The sequence below is a fragment of the Pan paniscus genome, chromosome 3 (genome assembly GCF_029289425.2).
Source record: "Pan paniscus chromosome 3, NHGRI_mPanPan1-v2.0_pri, whole genome shotgun sequence".
Lineage (NCBI taxonomy): Eukaryota > Metazoa > Chordata > Mammalia > Primates > Hominidae > Pan > Pan paniscus.
In genome coordinates, this window is record NC_073252.2 from 119675137 (window position 1) to 119689979 (window position 14843).

Consider the following 14843-nt stretch of genomic DNA (forward strand, 5'->3'; position numbering starts at 1 on the left):
AAAATTCAATATTTTATTCAGTTCTGAGACACAACATAAAGTACATAAAGTTTGAAAAATGTTTAAGACGAATACTCTTAGCATGGCACAAAAGTTAATGAAGTGTTCTACAATGGTAGCAAAACATTTATAAAGTTCCTTTCTTAATTTAACTCCCAAAAAGTAGAAATTAAGAAATAATCTTTAAAGAGCTTTATGTAGTTCCATTTAACACTTATTTCTGTCTTCATGTCTAAAGAGCTTTTCTGCGTGATAGCAATGATTTTAAAGTAGCATGTATTTAGTTGGTTTTAAGGACCTCTGAAAATCTTTGATCTATGATCACAATTCGTATTCCTATACGACTTGACAGCAACTGACTGAAGAGACTCAGGATGTTAAACATAACTCTATGAGAGATTTAAACCTAGCTGGTTAAAAAATGCTTTGAGTGTTTTATAGTCTCTGAAGTGACTGGGGAACTTACTGGTCTGCATGCCTTTTCCAATTAAAGTCAAGAGGCATTGCGGATATTACCAGCATTCAGCACAATTATGTAATAAGGCATATGTAGATATATCACAATATATTTTATATAGAAAGTGGAATTGGAATCCTTTGATAAGAAACAAAGATGTCAAGCATTGTAAGCAACGATGGCAAGAAATGCCCCAAAAGGAACTGAAACACACCTGGGGATGCTTGGCCATGTCTTTCCAAGTACGCCCATAGTCATTGCTCTTTCCTATTTCTTCCCATGAGCAGACCCTCCAAAACTCAGCAGGGAGCTCACAGGTGAGATATGAAGTCAGCTGTTGATATCTCATTTAGCATTAAAGCAGCAGAGGCAGAAATTAGATGGTTATAATAAAATGACAACCCTGCATAACCCCCAACTTAAAAGAAAATCACATTACTGAAAAACAACAAATGTAAGTCTAAGACAGAAAGCAAGAAGTCTATATTTTAGAAAAATCTTTAATGTGTTGTTTTAAATAATTCTATGAAACTTAAATATACAATGTAATTATATTTTTCATTAACCCATTTTGTTGTTAAATTCTTCACTCGGGGCTCAATGGTTCTAGGATTATCAGTGACACCTAAAATTCTAAGAATGTCTTACCAAGTCATAGCTGGTTGTAAAATTTCTTCAGTTTCTATTAAAAAAAAAAAAAAAACCTCTTCAGAACTTGGACAAGGGAAGGTATGCTACATAGTGAAGACTTTTTATTTTTATTTTGTTGGCAGTTCAGTTGGTTTCAACATTTATTGAGCACCTACTATATACCAGGCACTGTACTAGATGCTGGAGACACAAAGATGAATAAGACATGGTCCCTGTCCCCAAGGAACTGATAGTCTCTTGGAGGCAAACAGGTAGTGCAAAGATGTGGAGTTCACTCTAAAATGAATAAAAATTTCAATAATATAGTAATATTGGGCTTTTCAACACAATGGTATGCCACTGTAATGTCAAAGCAGACAAATAAAATGCATTTTAATGTGATAAAACAATAAAACCATTAAGAGCTAACTTTTAAAGATTCACATGATAAAGGTAGTTAATTCTAAAAATTTACATCATAGTTTTTCAAGTATTTCATACTTAGAAATATTATTGCCCACATTTGTGCTATAGTCAAAGCCAAATCCAGGTTGCTGCATCATTCACATCTCAGCATGCTGGGATTCAGTTTCTCACTAAGTTTATGAATTAGAATGGCTAATTCCTCAGTTGCTTGGCTCTTGTCTTCCAAAAGTTCATAACGAAGGCTGGAGATATCTTGCTTGATTTCTTTTAATTCACCTATAGTATTGACATTAAAAAATTATTGGTAAGTTGCTCTTTGGATTTAGAAAAGAACAAAGAATGAAATTCTTACAATATCAATGTATTTGCTTCATAAGGTCTCCAAGGTAGCTACTTCAAAGTTTTTTCTTTAAAATATTTAAGAAACATCTGTCTTTAAAGGTATACTGACCTTTGAAAAAAGCTATAAAAATAGTCCAGCTATATTTTTTAAAGTAACACTCAGCTTAAAGTATTGTCCTTTTGTTGACCTACATTTTAACATAAGGTGATTCTCCGTTAACTGATCTATAGCCAAGATATCTCCTTTCTGACTGCAAGGGAGTCCCTTTGTTTCTTTCAAGTGTAAAGGTTGACACCTGCATCAAATAGCTCCCATTGCTAGGATCAAAGGGAATCCTAGAAAAACTAAATTTTACTAAAAATGAATCAATCTATCTGACAGGCAAATAATTTTAAGGCAAATATGAAGTAAGGGAAAGAAAGAAAAAAGAGTAAGGAGTGTTTATTAGGGAAGGCAATGGCAATGGACATGAAGACATTAGTTTGTCCAGCACAAAGGACTAATGTGTAAGGAAGTAACAAGCAACAGTGTAATTGAGGAGTTTAGATATGATACCACTGACAATATATTCCTGAAGAGAATAGGAGAGTTTGGGCTATAAAAATAAATTGCTCCCATAATTCAGTTTGGCAGTATTTTGAGCATACGTATATTGCAATTAAAAACTGGATTCTCTTCAAGGAGAGGCAGTATTTGGTTAAAAAAGAAAAGAAAAGAAACACTGGATTCTCTTGCAAGTGACTGTAATGTAGATAAACCACTGACCTTCAAAAGTGAATGTTGGAGCAAGAATTTACCTTGAATCTAAGGAATGATTCTTCAAACCATTGACTTAGGTTTTTATAATAAAATGGCATTTAAAACACACCTTTGATGATATTTCCTGGTATCTTTAATATGCTTTAAAGTATAATTTCAATATTCTTCTATTATATAAAAGTCAGAGCATTTTTATTTGAAAAGAATTCTAACTCTCAGGAATACACACAAAACATTTGAGGAGCCCTTTTGTGGCAAAAAAAAAAAAAGTGCTTCCTTTGGCATATGGCAATATAAAAGGAATAAACTGATCTTATTTGAAATCATGAGGCAGACTTCAGTGGAAGGAGTGGATTCTCACACCAATCAGTACCGCAGAAGACCCCCTGCCCTACTTCACCTTCTACTATCCTTTCTTCCTTGTCCCCGACTCATGGGGAGACTACAACCTATGTGTTGTATTAAACATTTAATCTGCCAATTCAGGAAACACAAGTTACTCAAACTCTTCAGATTTTAGTTTCCTGATTAATTAAATGAGGAGGTTATATGACACATTTTCTTAGAAAGAACTTTGTTCAAAACTCCAAATTCTCATTGATTTTCCCCTTTTGTGCAAGGGCTTGGGAAATGCTTCTTGTTTTTTATGCCGTTTTAGCCATACAGTTCTTCCCACTTTGTTCCTCCCTCCCCACCCCCCATGGAGATTACGGTACAACTCATCAGACTTCTGCTTTCTAAACTACAACCTCATTCCAATCCTTTCTCCTGAGACAGTTTGATTAGGTCACCATGATTAGATTTTTGCTAGTTATCAATTATAAATTCACAGGTTTCTCTTCTACATACATACACTATTGGATTGATTTACATTTAAAACGGATTCCTTGTATTAATCAAGTAATGGCTTCAAAGCCTATGAACAATTTTATTAAGTTTAGCCCTTTCCTCTTTTATCAGTGTAGATAGATTTAGTGGCATCTCATTGGTGTTGGAAGGTACAGTTTCCATTTTTAGGGCAACTTATTTCTCCCTGGTTGATTTCTTTCCAACTCTGGGCCTGTGTTTAGCTCTACATCCTAGACTTTGGTAAAAAATTTTTATAGTCCAGACAGATGCCCTGCCTCAAATATGCCTTAAAATAATAAGCTTGCTTAAAGTAAGGAGGCAGGGGGGAAAGTGAAATTCAAAAGAGAAGCACCAGACAAGAAAAACAGGTTAAAAATGTGTTTCTGAACAACAAAACAGAGGTTTTCCTGAAGACATGAATTCTGTTTGAGTCACTGTTCTTTTATCTGCTTAACTGGAAAAATGTTAACACTAATGTGAACTCATTGAAAATGTAACCAATACTACTGACTACCTTATGTCAGAAGGATTAAAAAACTCCTAGAAAGATGTCAGTCTTTACATTCTAAGAATCAGTTAGGGCACTATGAGTAGAGATAAACTGCCTCTGATCGATACTGTAAATAACTGTTTATTTTAAAAGATGAAGTTTTAGAAACGTAACATAAGATCCTCCTCCCATCTTAGAGGCATCCAAACTATAACCTGGGATTGGATTTTTAAAATATGCCTCAACACGAAGTTTTCCAGGTTCATTAAGTTAGTTATAAAAGGATATTTTTTAAGTTGGAGATGCTTACCTTCATTAACTTCATCATTTTCTTTGTCTACTTGTGCTTTCAAAACATACCGCTTTATAAGTCTTTTCATTATCTGCTGTTGGGCAAAAGTAAATGATTAGATCTCCAATGATATACATAAGTGCCCGAATCCTATTTTCCAAAGAGGCTTACATACCTGTAAAGCAAACAACTCAGGGGAGAAAAAAATTTTATAACTATGTATAGAAAAATTACACAGGTTCCAGAACTTAACTCTCTTAATGCCTTCTACTGAGACTTACTGCATAATCCACCAATACTTTTTTTTTTGCCTCAGAAACGGAAGAAGCTTTTAAAAAGAAGTTAAGCTTGAAGATTTGAATTCATGGCTCCTCTTTCAACTAATAGTTTCTTTTTAAGTTACATTGACACTACATTATCACCCGTAGACACTACCTTATTTCCCAGTATTTAGAAAAATACATCAATGTATACTCTATATGGAGAATTTGGAAAATATACAGAAGAACAAAATAAACAAATGAAATGATTGGCAACCTCACCATCCAAAGATAATCACTGTTTTCATTTGGTGTATGCCCTTCCAATATCTTTTCTTTAAAATTTGTATATATACTAATTACTGTATTATATTTTATGTTTTCTAAATGCCATATATTTTGTTATATTGCATACTTTTCTCTAATAGCAATATATGTGACTATTTTACGTCTAAATAAATGCTCTTCTAGGATAACTGTTACCCATATGGAAAAAATTAAATTGGAGCCCTATTTCATACCATGAACACAAAAATTAATTCCATTTGCATCTTAAATGTGAAAGACAAAGCTTCTGAACCCTTAAAAGAACGTATTATATTAGACAGTATATTTATAAATTTGGGGTAGACCTGTATTTTTAAAAAAACAAGATTAAAACTTCTGATTACAATAGAAAAGACTGATAAATTCAACTTCATTACAATTTAAAATTTCTGTTTAAAGAGATACTATAAAGAAAGTGAAAAGGCAAGCCATAAACTGGGAGAAAATATTGGTAATGCTTGTAATTAAAAATAATTTATGTACAAATATATAAAGAACTTTAATTCAATAAGAAAAACTCAAATAACCCGATTTTAAAATGGGCAAAAGACAAACAAATGTTTCACAGAAATGGAAACGTGAAGGGTCCACAAGCTTAAGAAACAATTTCAAACTCTGTTGCAGGGAAACACAAATTATGACTAAAAGGAGACACAATTTTACATCTAATAAAGAGGACGATTAATAAATCTGGTTATGCCAAGTGTTAGAAAGGATATGGATCAATGGGGACTTTTATATTTTACTGGCAAGACTGCAGACAACTTTGAAGACAATTTAGTACTATCTTTTTAGTTTTTAAATTGATTTCTATTAAAAAAATTTTAGAGGTGGAGTCTCACTATATTGCACAGGCTTGCCTCAAACTCCTGGGCTCAACGCTGTCCTCCTGCCTCAGCCTCTCAAGCAGCTGGAGCTATAGGCATGAGCCACTGCATCCAGGTGGTATTATCTTTTAAAGTTGAACATTTGCATACCCTTTCAGCTAGAAGTCCACTTCTCAGTAAAAGGCCTAGAGAAACTTTGCAGGTATGAACCAAGAGACATACAACAATGTTTGTAGCAACCCTGTCTGAAATTGCAAAACACTGGAAACAATCTAAACAAATATTAACAAGAATAGACAGATTTTAGTATTTTCAATGTAATGTTATTGTGTTCATTAATGAAATTAATGCACCATAGCCACACACAACAGTGTGGATGAATCTTAGAAGCATAATGTTGAATGCAAAATTCCAGTTGCAGAAGACCACAGAGTATGAAGCTATTCCTATGAAGCTCAATAACAAGTAAATCTGTAGAATATATTTTTAGGAATACTGACACATATAATAAATTATATTTGAAAAGAAAATCAAAGCAAGAAGAGGAGAAACCCAACTTCAAGATAGGGATTAACTCTTAGGTGGAGGCAGAGGAGTAGGTAGCGAGGTGCATATAAGTAGAGGCAATGGACGGATAATGTTATCATTGTCAGGTCGGCGGTGGTTTCATAGGTGTGAATGTAATTATGCTTCATAATTTATTTTGCATTATACATATTCTTATGCATGTAACAAATATTGTATATAAAAGATAACAAAGGAAAGGGAAAAAGACCTGAACGAAAATGCAGACATAGCGAGAGTAGAAAATATATACTTCAATTTTAAGAAAGTAGAAATTATGCCAAGGTCAAGTAAAAGAGAAGAATCCAGGAAGATTCAAAATGTTATGCAGAGAATAACAACAGACTGAGAGGGCCCACGCTACTGAAAAGGAAAAGCTGATTTTTCCAGTCACTGTAAGACATAAAACCTGTTGAATTTTGTAGAATCTAGATCCCAGGACAGACTCACAGCTGGATAGATCTTAAACTGGACTGATTCATTCATTCAGCAAATATTTATTGAGAGCCAATTCTGTGGCAGGTACTGTACCAGGTGCTAGGAATACAACAGTGAACACAGTCCCCAGTCCAGTGAAACTTCATATTGATATGGAACCATTCACAATAATGGGTGAACATATCAGGGATCTGGTTAAATTTAGGGGACAGTGAAGACAGATTCCTATAAAATGAAAATACAAAATTATGTGTATCAGTTGAAAGCAGCTTGAAAGGCAGTAATACAAATTGGTGGAAAAGAAATGACTATTTAACCAGTAGTGCTGAGACAAGTTGAGCCTCTGCACAAGGCAAGAAGGTACCTGAGATTAGACAGAAATCAGCTTCCCCACACATGACACTACCTGGTAATAGTCCATCCCTTTGTTCATGTTGGAAAGACAGTTCATGAGAATTCTAAAATGATCTGCAGCTCAGAGAAGGAGACAAAGATTGGCCATCCCCATTCTATTAGAAAGCTTGTCTAGTAAACCCAAGACAGTATTGTGTAATAGGCAACAAAGACTCTTGAGGTCTCTCTCCCCCTGTCGCAATAGTTCCTGAATAAAATCTGTTTTTACCACTTTAGCTGCTGTCTGGCTCTGGTTTTCTTTAACACAGTTGAGACTGTGAGTTGCAAGAACAAATCATGTAGTTTTGAGTTGTGACTCCATCATTCACAAGCTCTGGAACCTTGGTATCTTAATCTGTGTAATGGAAATGCTAGACAGTGTCTTGTAAAAGAGACAATACATGTAAATTACATAGTAGGTGCTCAAATAATATAACTATTATTCTTTCATTATTATCTATGCTTCTGTAAAGCAAATCTTGATAAATCCATCTTAATGATGGTACCATAAGCAAGGACCATGAAACTCATATGTAACAAGTAAAAGTACCATTTTAAATACTACCTTTAACTAAATTTCCAACTGATTCTTTAATTAAAGCTGGTACAAGAAATTAAACTGACCAATAACAGATTCATCTTTTTTCCCTCTTGCTCAAATTGCTAACTAACTAACACAAAAGAAGTCTATAGATTAACTTCCACATTCCACAAACCTCCAGAAATTATATAGCTTTCTTGGTACAAGCCTGTGAGTCACTCTTTAAGGAATACACTCTAACTCTATAAAGACTATTGATTTTCTCTGTCCAGGGTATGGAAATCTTAGAGAGAGGTTCCAAAACTGAAATTGAGTGGTAACCAGGTAAAGATTCCAGGCGGTACTTACTTCAAACAGTCCTTCCTGCAAACAAACCCAAGTTCATTTTTCAACCCTCCGTTAAGACTGGGAGAAGAAATAAGATGTGGGTGGTTGGGTAGCTGCGGGGTGGTTAGATATCTTCCTTCCCGAAAGGAGTGAAAGCTTTTCTTCTCACTTGGTATTTTTTACTGATTCAAATTCAACTAATAATTGTTAAGCACTCTATCAGGTACTTTTACATTCATTCTCTCACTTAATTCTACAGAGAAGCCAAATTTGACTCTTATTAGTAGATTTTGTACGATGAATTTTAACAATCTAAAAAGTGTGAAGGAAGGGTAATAAGACTGATGTAGACAAATAGAAAAAAAACTCAGAAGTATAGAGTAAAATTTTAGAAAGGAAAAGGACCTTGGGAATCATTATTTTTCATGTTTTTATACCACTCATGAAACTTTGTGAAAGATTACCATTACACAGCTTCTGTATAAACTTCTGTGATTGAGGGCCTGCTATTTTTCCAGACAGCTGGTTTAATCTATTTTTGGGCAACTATAGCTGTTAGAAAACAACTTCTTTGTTTTGAAGCCAAAATAACTATTGGTCCAAATTCTGTTCTTTGGGGCAACAGAGAATAAATTTGTTTTTTCTTCTACTTGATTGACTTTTACCTGTTACTTTTTTCTGCATTTTTTTGTTTTTTGTTTTTTTTGAAGAGGGACCTGCAAACCTATTGATTGACTTTAAAATATCTTCTCTTCTAGGTTTCCCAGTTCTGTTGACCTAAAGAAAAAATCTGAGGCAAACTAAATATATAAGTAGAGAGTTTATTTGGGCCAAGTTTAAGGACTGCAACCTGGGGAGCACAGATTCAAGTTGCCCTGAATATGTGCTCCAATTCGCAGCAATTACTAGTGGGTTTTTAAAGTAAAAGAAGAGGCAGTTCCTAAGTTGTTTATGAAGGACTTACATTGAAATAACATAAGCTTTTGACTGGTTATACATTGTTCTTTGTATCACAAATTCTAGGTACATGAAGATAACAGGTGAGGCTGCAAGTCAGGAACAAATGAATTTAAACAACTGCCCTCAGGCATGGGTAGAGGTAGGGGGCTGTGACTGAAAGTCCCATACTCATGTTCTCTGGGCCTGCATACCTCACATAGTTCAGACTGCTCTGAGCTATTTTTGTTTTCTCTATTCCCAAACCATTTTATTTATATTTCATTGCATTTACATTTATTTCTATTTCATATATAGGCATAACTATACCACATAGCATGTAGCGTTATGTGAATATTTGTCTACTTATACTTTCCTTTCCTTCCTCCTAACCTCAGCACTGCCATTCTACTTCAATGGAGAGATTCTTGAAGGCATGACCTATATCTTTGTATCTGTATAACCTAACATCATGTATAACAGGGGTTGTCCCTGAATGTGCCTGAAGCTCACTGTGAGTGGAGTTCAGGAACATCTCATTTTGCCCCATTTAGAGAAAAACTGTCATGTGCTTCCAGTAAAACCAAGCCATCAGTGATATCCTTCATGGATTGGACCAGAGTCTACCACCTGGGCCAAAGACTGTCCAATAATGTATTTGTTTGGACCAAGGGTGTTACCAAAGCGAAGTCATCTGTGAAAGCAGATCTGCCAGCAAGAGACAACAGAGAGAATAAAACTCAAGAACTCATAGTCCAGCTTCTGTGGAGTCTCACAATAAATTCCTATTTCTTAACATATCATAGCATATCTGCGTGCTTTTAACTTGAAATAACCAAACACAAATATCGTTATAATAAATAATAAATAAAATATTGTTAAAATTAGCAGAATTTAATCATAGCCATCGTCCTATGTTCTTGAGAAAAAAATCACACCCAGTTAAAAAAAATTCTTTACACACATAAAAGAATTACTTCAACATGCTATTAATAATTAATTTTAATATAAATACCACTATTGATCAAAACATTTTTGGTATTTTTATTTTTTTTTGAGAGAAAGCATCTTGCTGTGTCACCAGGGCTGAAGTTCAGTGACATGATCATAGCTCATTGCAGCCTCAAACTCCTGGACTCAAACTGCCCTCCCAAATCAGCCTCCCAAAGCACTGGAATTGTAGAAGTGAGCCACCATGTCTGGCCCTGATAAAAACATTTTTGAAACTGTTCCGCTGTGGCCCCTTGGGGCATATTTGAATCTCTGTCTTTGAAGAAATTGTTTTGGAGAAAAAAACCCTCATTTGGATATAAAACACATAAGGTGATGACCCTATTGGTGATGGCTACATGTTTGTTGAAGTTGGATGTGATCATTTTTTAAAAAAATGCAAAGTCATGGCACTAAGTCTTATTAATAGGAATAATTAGCTAAGTTCAGTAACTAGAAAAAAATGAAACATTTTTTGAGTCTTATGGACTAATTATAAAAGTAATTCTTTAAAGATGTTCTAAAAATATTCTGAGTTGTGATAGCCTCATTAGAATTAGTACATTCTAAGAGTTATCACTTTGAAAGAAAAATCCCTATTTAGCAGACCAGGTTCTGTTTTTTTTTTTTTAGTAGAGACAGGGTTTCACCATGTTAACCAGGCTGGTCTCAAACTCTTGACCTCAGGTGATCCACCCACCTTGGCCTCCCAAAGTGCTGGGATTACAGGCGTGAGCCACCACGCCCACCTCCAAGTTCTGTAATAGTTTTAAAGGTAAGTCTTACCTATTATAATCAGGCTGCATGAAAAAAAATCTCTAACAACTAAACAATTGTTATTATTACTCATTGTTATGAACTGAATGTTTTGTCCACCCCAGGCTCATGTGTTCAAATCCTACCCCTCCAATGTGATGGTATTAGGAGGTGATTAGGTTCCACCCTTACAAATGGGATTAGTGCTCTTATAAAAGAGACCCCACAGAACTTCCTTGTCCCTTTTCTGCCATATGAGACAGAGTGAGAAGACAGTTGTCTATGAACCAGGAAGCACTTACAGCTACCTGATTTTCAACAAATGCACCAAGAACATACATTGGGGAAAGGACAGTCTCTTCAATGAATGGTGCTGGGAAAACTGGACATCCACATGCAGAAGGATAAAACTAGACCTCTACCTCTCACCATATACAAAAATCATTTCAAAATAAAGTCTCAGGTGTAAGACTCAAAATGATAAAACTACTAGAAGAAAACAGGGGAAATACTTCAGGACACTGGTCTGGGCAAGGAGTTTTTGGATAAGACCTCAAAAACACAGGCAACAAAAGCAAAAATAGGCAAATGGGGTTACATCAAGCATATTTTCAAACTACACATCTGACAAGGGGTTAATATCCAGAATATATAAGAAACTTAAACAACTCAACAGCAAAAAACAAGTAATCCAATTTAAAAATGGGCAAAAGACCTGAAGAGACATTTGTCAAAATAAGACATACAAATGGACAACAGGCATATGAAAAAATGTTCAACATCACTAATCATCAGAGAAATGCAAATCAAAACCACAATAAGATTTCACCTCACCCTAGTTAGGATGGCTATTATCAAACAGACAAAAAACAACAAATGCTGGTATGGATGTGGAGAAAGAGAACTCATACACTATTGATAGGAATGTAAAATTAGTACAGCCATTACAGAAAACAGTATGGAAGTTCCTTAAAAAATTAAAAATAGAACTACCATATGATTCAAAAATCCTACTACTGGGTATATATCCAAAGGAAATGAAATCAGTATATTGAATAGATACTTAAAAAATTAAAAATAGAACTACCATATGATCCAGCAATCCCACTACTGGTATATACCCAAAGGAAATGAAATCAGTATGTTGAAGAGACATCTGTACTCCCATGTTTACTGCAGCACTATTCACAACAGCCAAAATATGGAATCAACCTAACTGTCCATCAGCAGATGAACAGATAAAGAAAGTATGGTTGTATATATACACACAGTGGAATTCTATTCAGCCACAATGACATTTTGTCTTTGTGGCAACACAGATGGACCTGGAGGACATAATGTTAAATGAAATAAACCAGGTACAGAAAGGCAAATATCATACGATCTCACTCATACGTGACATCTTAAAAAGTTTATCTCATAGAAGTAGAGAGTAGAATAGTGGCTACCAGAAGTTGGAGAGGGCAGGGGGAATGGGAAGTAGGGAGAAGTTGGTCACCAGGTACAAAGTTATAGTTAGATAGAAGAAGTAATTTAAGGTGTTACAGGGCACAGTAGGGGGACTATAGTTAATAACATTGTATTGTATGTTTTAAAATAGCTAGAAGAGAGGATGTTGAATGGTCTTACAACAAAGAAATGATAAATGAACAAGGTGATGAACATGCCAAATACACTGCTTTGATCCTTACACAACGTATACATGTATTGAAATATCACACTGTATGCCATAAGTATGCATAATTATAATGTGTAAATTAAAAATAAAATTAAAAAATAAAGTTTGAGGAAAAAGGAGCCAAAAATAGAAATGGATGAAAAATTCAAAATGAATAGGGAAAAAATGGTAGATATGGAAGACAGTCAAGAAGAATTCAGCAGGCTTTAAATTGGTGTCTTTGAAGAAGAAATTCAAAATAATGGAGCAGAAAAAATGTTTAGAGATATTTCAATAAAATTATTCAAAAATTAAAAGAAGACTAGACGTACATATTGAAAGGCCATAGTGTGGCCAGGTGCAGTGGCCCATGCCTGTAATGCAAGCACTTTGGGAGGCCGAGATGGGTGGATCACGAGGTCAGGAGATCGAGACTACCCTGGCTAACACAATGAAACCCCATCTCTACTAAAAAAATACAAAAATTGACCAGGTGTGGTGGTGGCACCTGTAGTCCCAGCTACTTGGGAGGCTGAGGTAGGACAATCACTTGAACCTGGGAGGTGGAGATTGCAGTGAGCCGAGATCATGCCACTGCACTCCAGCCTGGGTGACACAACAAGACTCCATCTTAAAAAACAAAAAAATAGAAAGGCCATAGTGTATGCCAGGAAAAATTGATACAGATCCATCTATAGAACAATCAATACTGAGTTGTAGGATTTAAAAGATAAAGATATTTGGGGCATTCAAACTAAAACCTCCGGTCAACTATATGAGGAAAACAATCAGGCTGGCCTCAAACTCTTCCACATCAACATTCCATTTCAGGAGGCTCTGGAGCAACATCTACACATACATTAAAAATAAATTATAACCTAAGTATATTACAGGTAGTCAATATAAATATATAGAAATAGAAACTAATTTAGAACATAAAATAACTCAGAGAACATAGTTCTCATAAACTCTTCTTGAAGGAACTACCAAAAGACAAAGTTAAGCTAAGAAAGAGATAAACAGAAAATTATGGCAAAAAAGACTGGTGGTGAATACTGACTATGTTTAACTGTGGGACTAAAACTAAACCAAATGTAGGCTATAGTCCTGACAAGGTAGTGAAGTGGATCAGAATATGTCACCCCAAAATATGCCATTTTGGCATAAGGATTATTTTGAGCTAAAGGCAGTTAAAAAGTAGCAAACACAGAAAGAGTTCTCTGCCCTAACCCATCTGCCTAAAAACAGGACATACATTTCCCTTTGTGAAGATCTTCCTCCTCTCCCCCTCCCAGATTAGCAGGAGGAAAAACAATCATTACCACTGGGGACAGAAAGTCAGCACCAAGGTGGTTCTGCACAAACAACCTTACTAAAATAACCCGTATCTTCTATCAGTTTCTCCCACATATTTACCTTCCAACAATTTACTACCTTTAGCAACCCAAACACTTTTTCCTTTGTCATATCCCTTCTCCACAAACTTCTTGTCCCTTGTTAAGTTGGTATATAAGCCCCAAATGCCAACTACCCCTTTGAGCCACTCATCACTGAGTTTTTCTACAGGTATGTGCACTGCATGCATAAATAATCCTTTTTTCCCCTCCTGTTTATCAGTCAGTTGTCAGTTTAATTCATAGCCCCCAGGTACTGAACCTAAAGGGATTAAGAAAATTATTCTTCTTCCCCCAACAAACACAGTTCTAATAATTTAACAAGCAGGAGCTGGGAGAGGAAGGGGGAAAATGGTGTAAATAAAATACAGATATTGATTTTCTTCATAGTTTAGAGCTGAAGGATCAAAAGATAAAACTTGAAACATATCAATCAATTAACAGAGATCTAAGTATGTTTAAAAATATTAAGATAAACACCAAGACATATAGTATAATCCACTTCAGCAGAGACTGCCACTTCTCTTCCACAGCTTTTTAGTTTGGCACATGGCCACTTGAAATTAGGACTTTATTTCCCAGGCTCCATTGCAGATAGGTGGTTTGTGCAACTTTACAGAAGTTTCTTATAGGAAGGAACTTTCTTCTCTATCACTTTCTAACTGTATTTTGGAATGTAGAAACAATAGGCAGAGCTCCAGGAGCTTTCTTGGAACATGAGATAATGTTAGACTGAAAGCCATTCATCATGCAGTAATACGATGGAAAAAGCCTGGGTCCCTGACATTGTTAGGTACCACATTAGGAACATGAGAGAGAAATAAATTTCTATTTTCTTTTAGCCATTTAAAGGTTGGTATGTGGTGGTTTTGTGAGAACTGCACCAAATTAATCATAATTAATATAAACAATAAGGGGACTACTTTAAAATGTCACTGAATACACAAAAGACCTAACAAATCGAAAAGTATATCCTTAGAAAAGAAAACACAACATTATAAAGCATCAATTTGCCTTAACGTGATCAAAATAAAGATACCAGCAGACAAGCCCACCTTAAAATTCAAATAGAGAAATAAGGAAGAAGTTGGGTGCTGGTGGCTCATACCTTTAATCCCAGCATTTTGGGAGGCTGAGGCAAGTGGATCACTTGAGGTCAGGAGTTCAAGACCAGCCTGGTCAACATG

At 35.1% G+C, this 14843-nt stretch overlaps 1 protein-coding gene across 6 annotated transcripts in view; it reads right to left on the reverse strand.

Annotated features, from left to right (window-relative positions):
• Nucleotides 1-14843, reverse strand: part of TRPC3 (transient receptor potential cation channel subfamily C member 3) — a 73596-nt gene continuing 58753 nt past the window's right edge. For 4 of the 6 annotated variants that reach the window (XM_034959107.4, XM_003816411.6, XM_034959104.3 and 1 more), the window contains 2 exons: nucleotides 4265-4340; nucleotides 1-1789 (listed from right to left, as the gene is read on the reverse strand). In XM_034959107.4, coding sequence (XP_034814998.1) covers nucleotides 1647-1789; nucleotides 4265-4340 — 219 coding nt within the window. In that variant the 3' untranslated portion in view covers nucleotides 1-1646. The remainder of the gene's footprint in view (nucleotides 1790-4264; nucleotides 4341-14843) is intronic. The other 2 variants (XM_034959106.3, XM_034959105.3) reach the window with 1 other exon arrangement.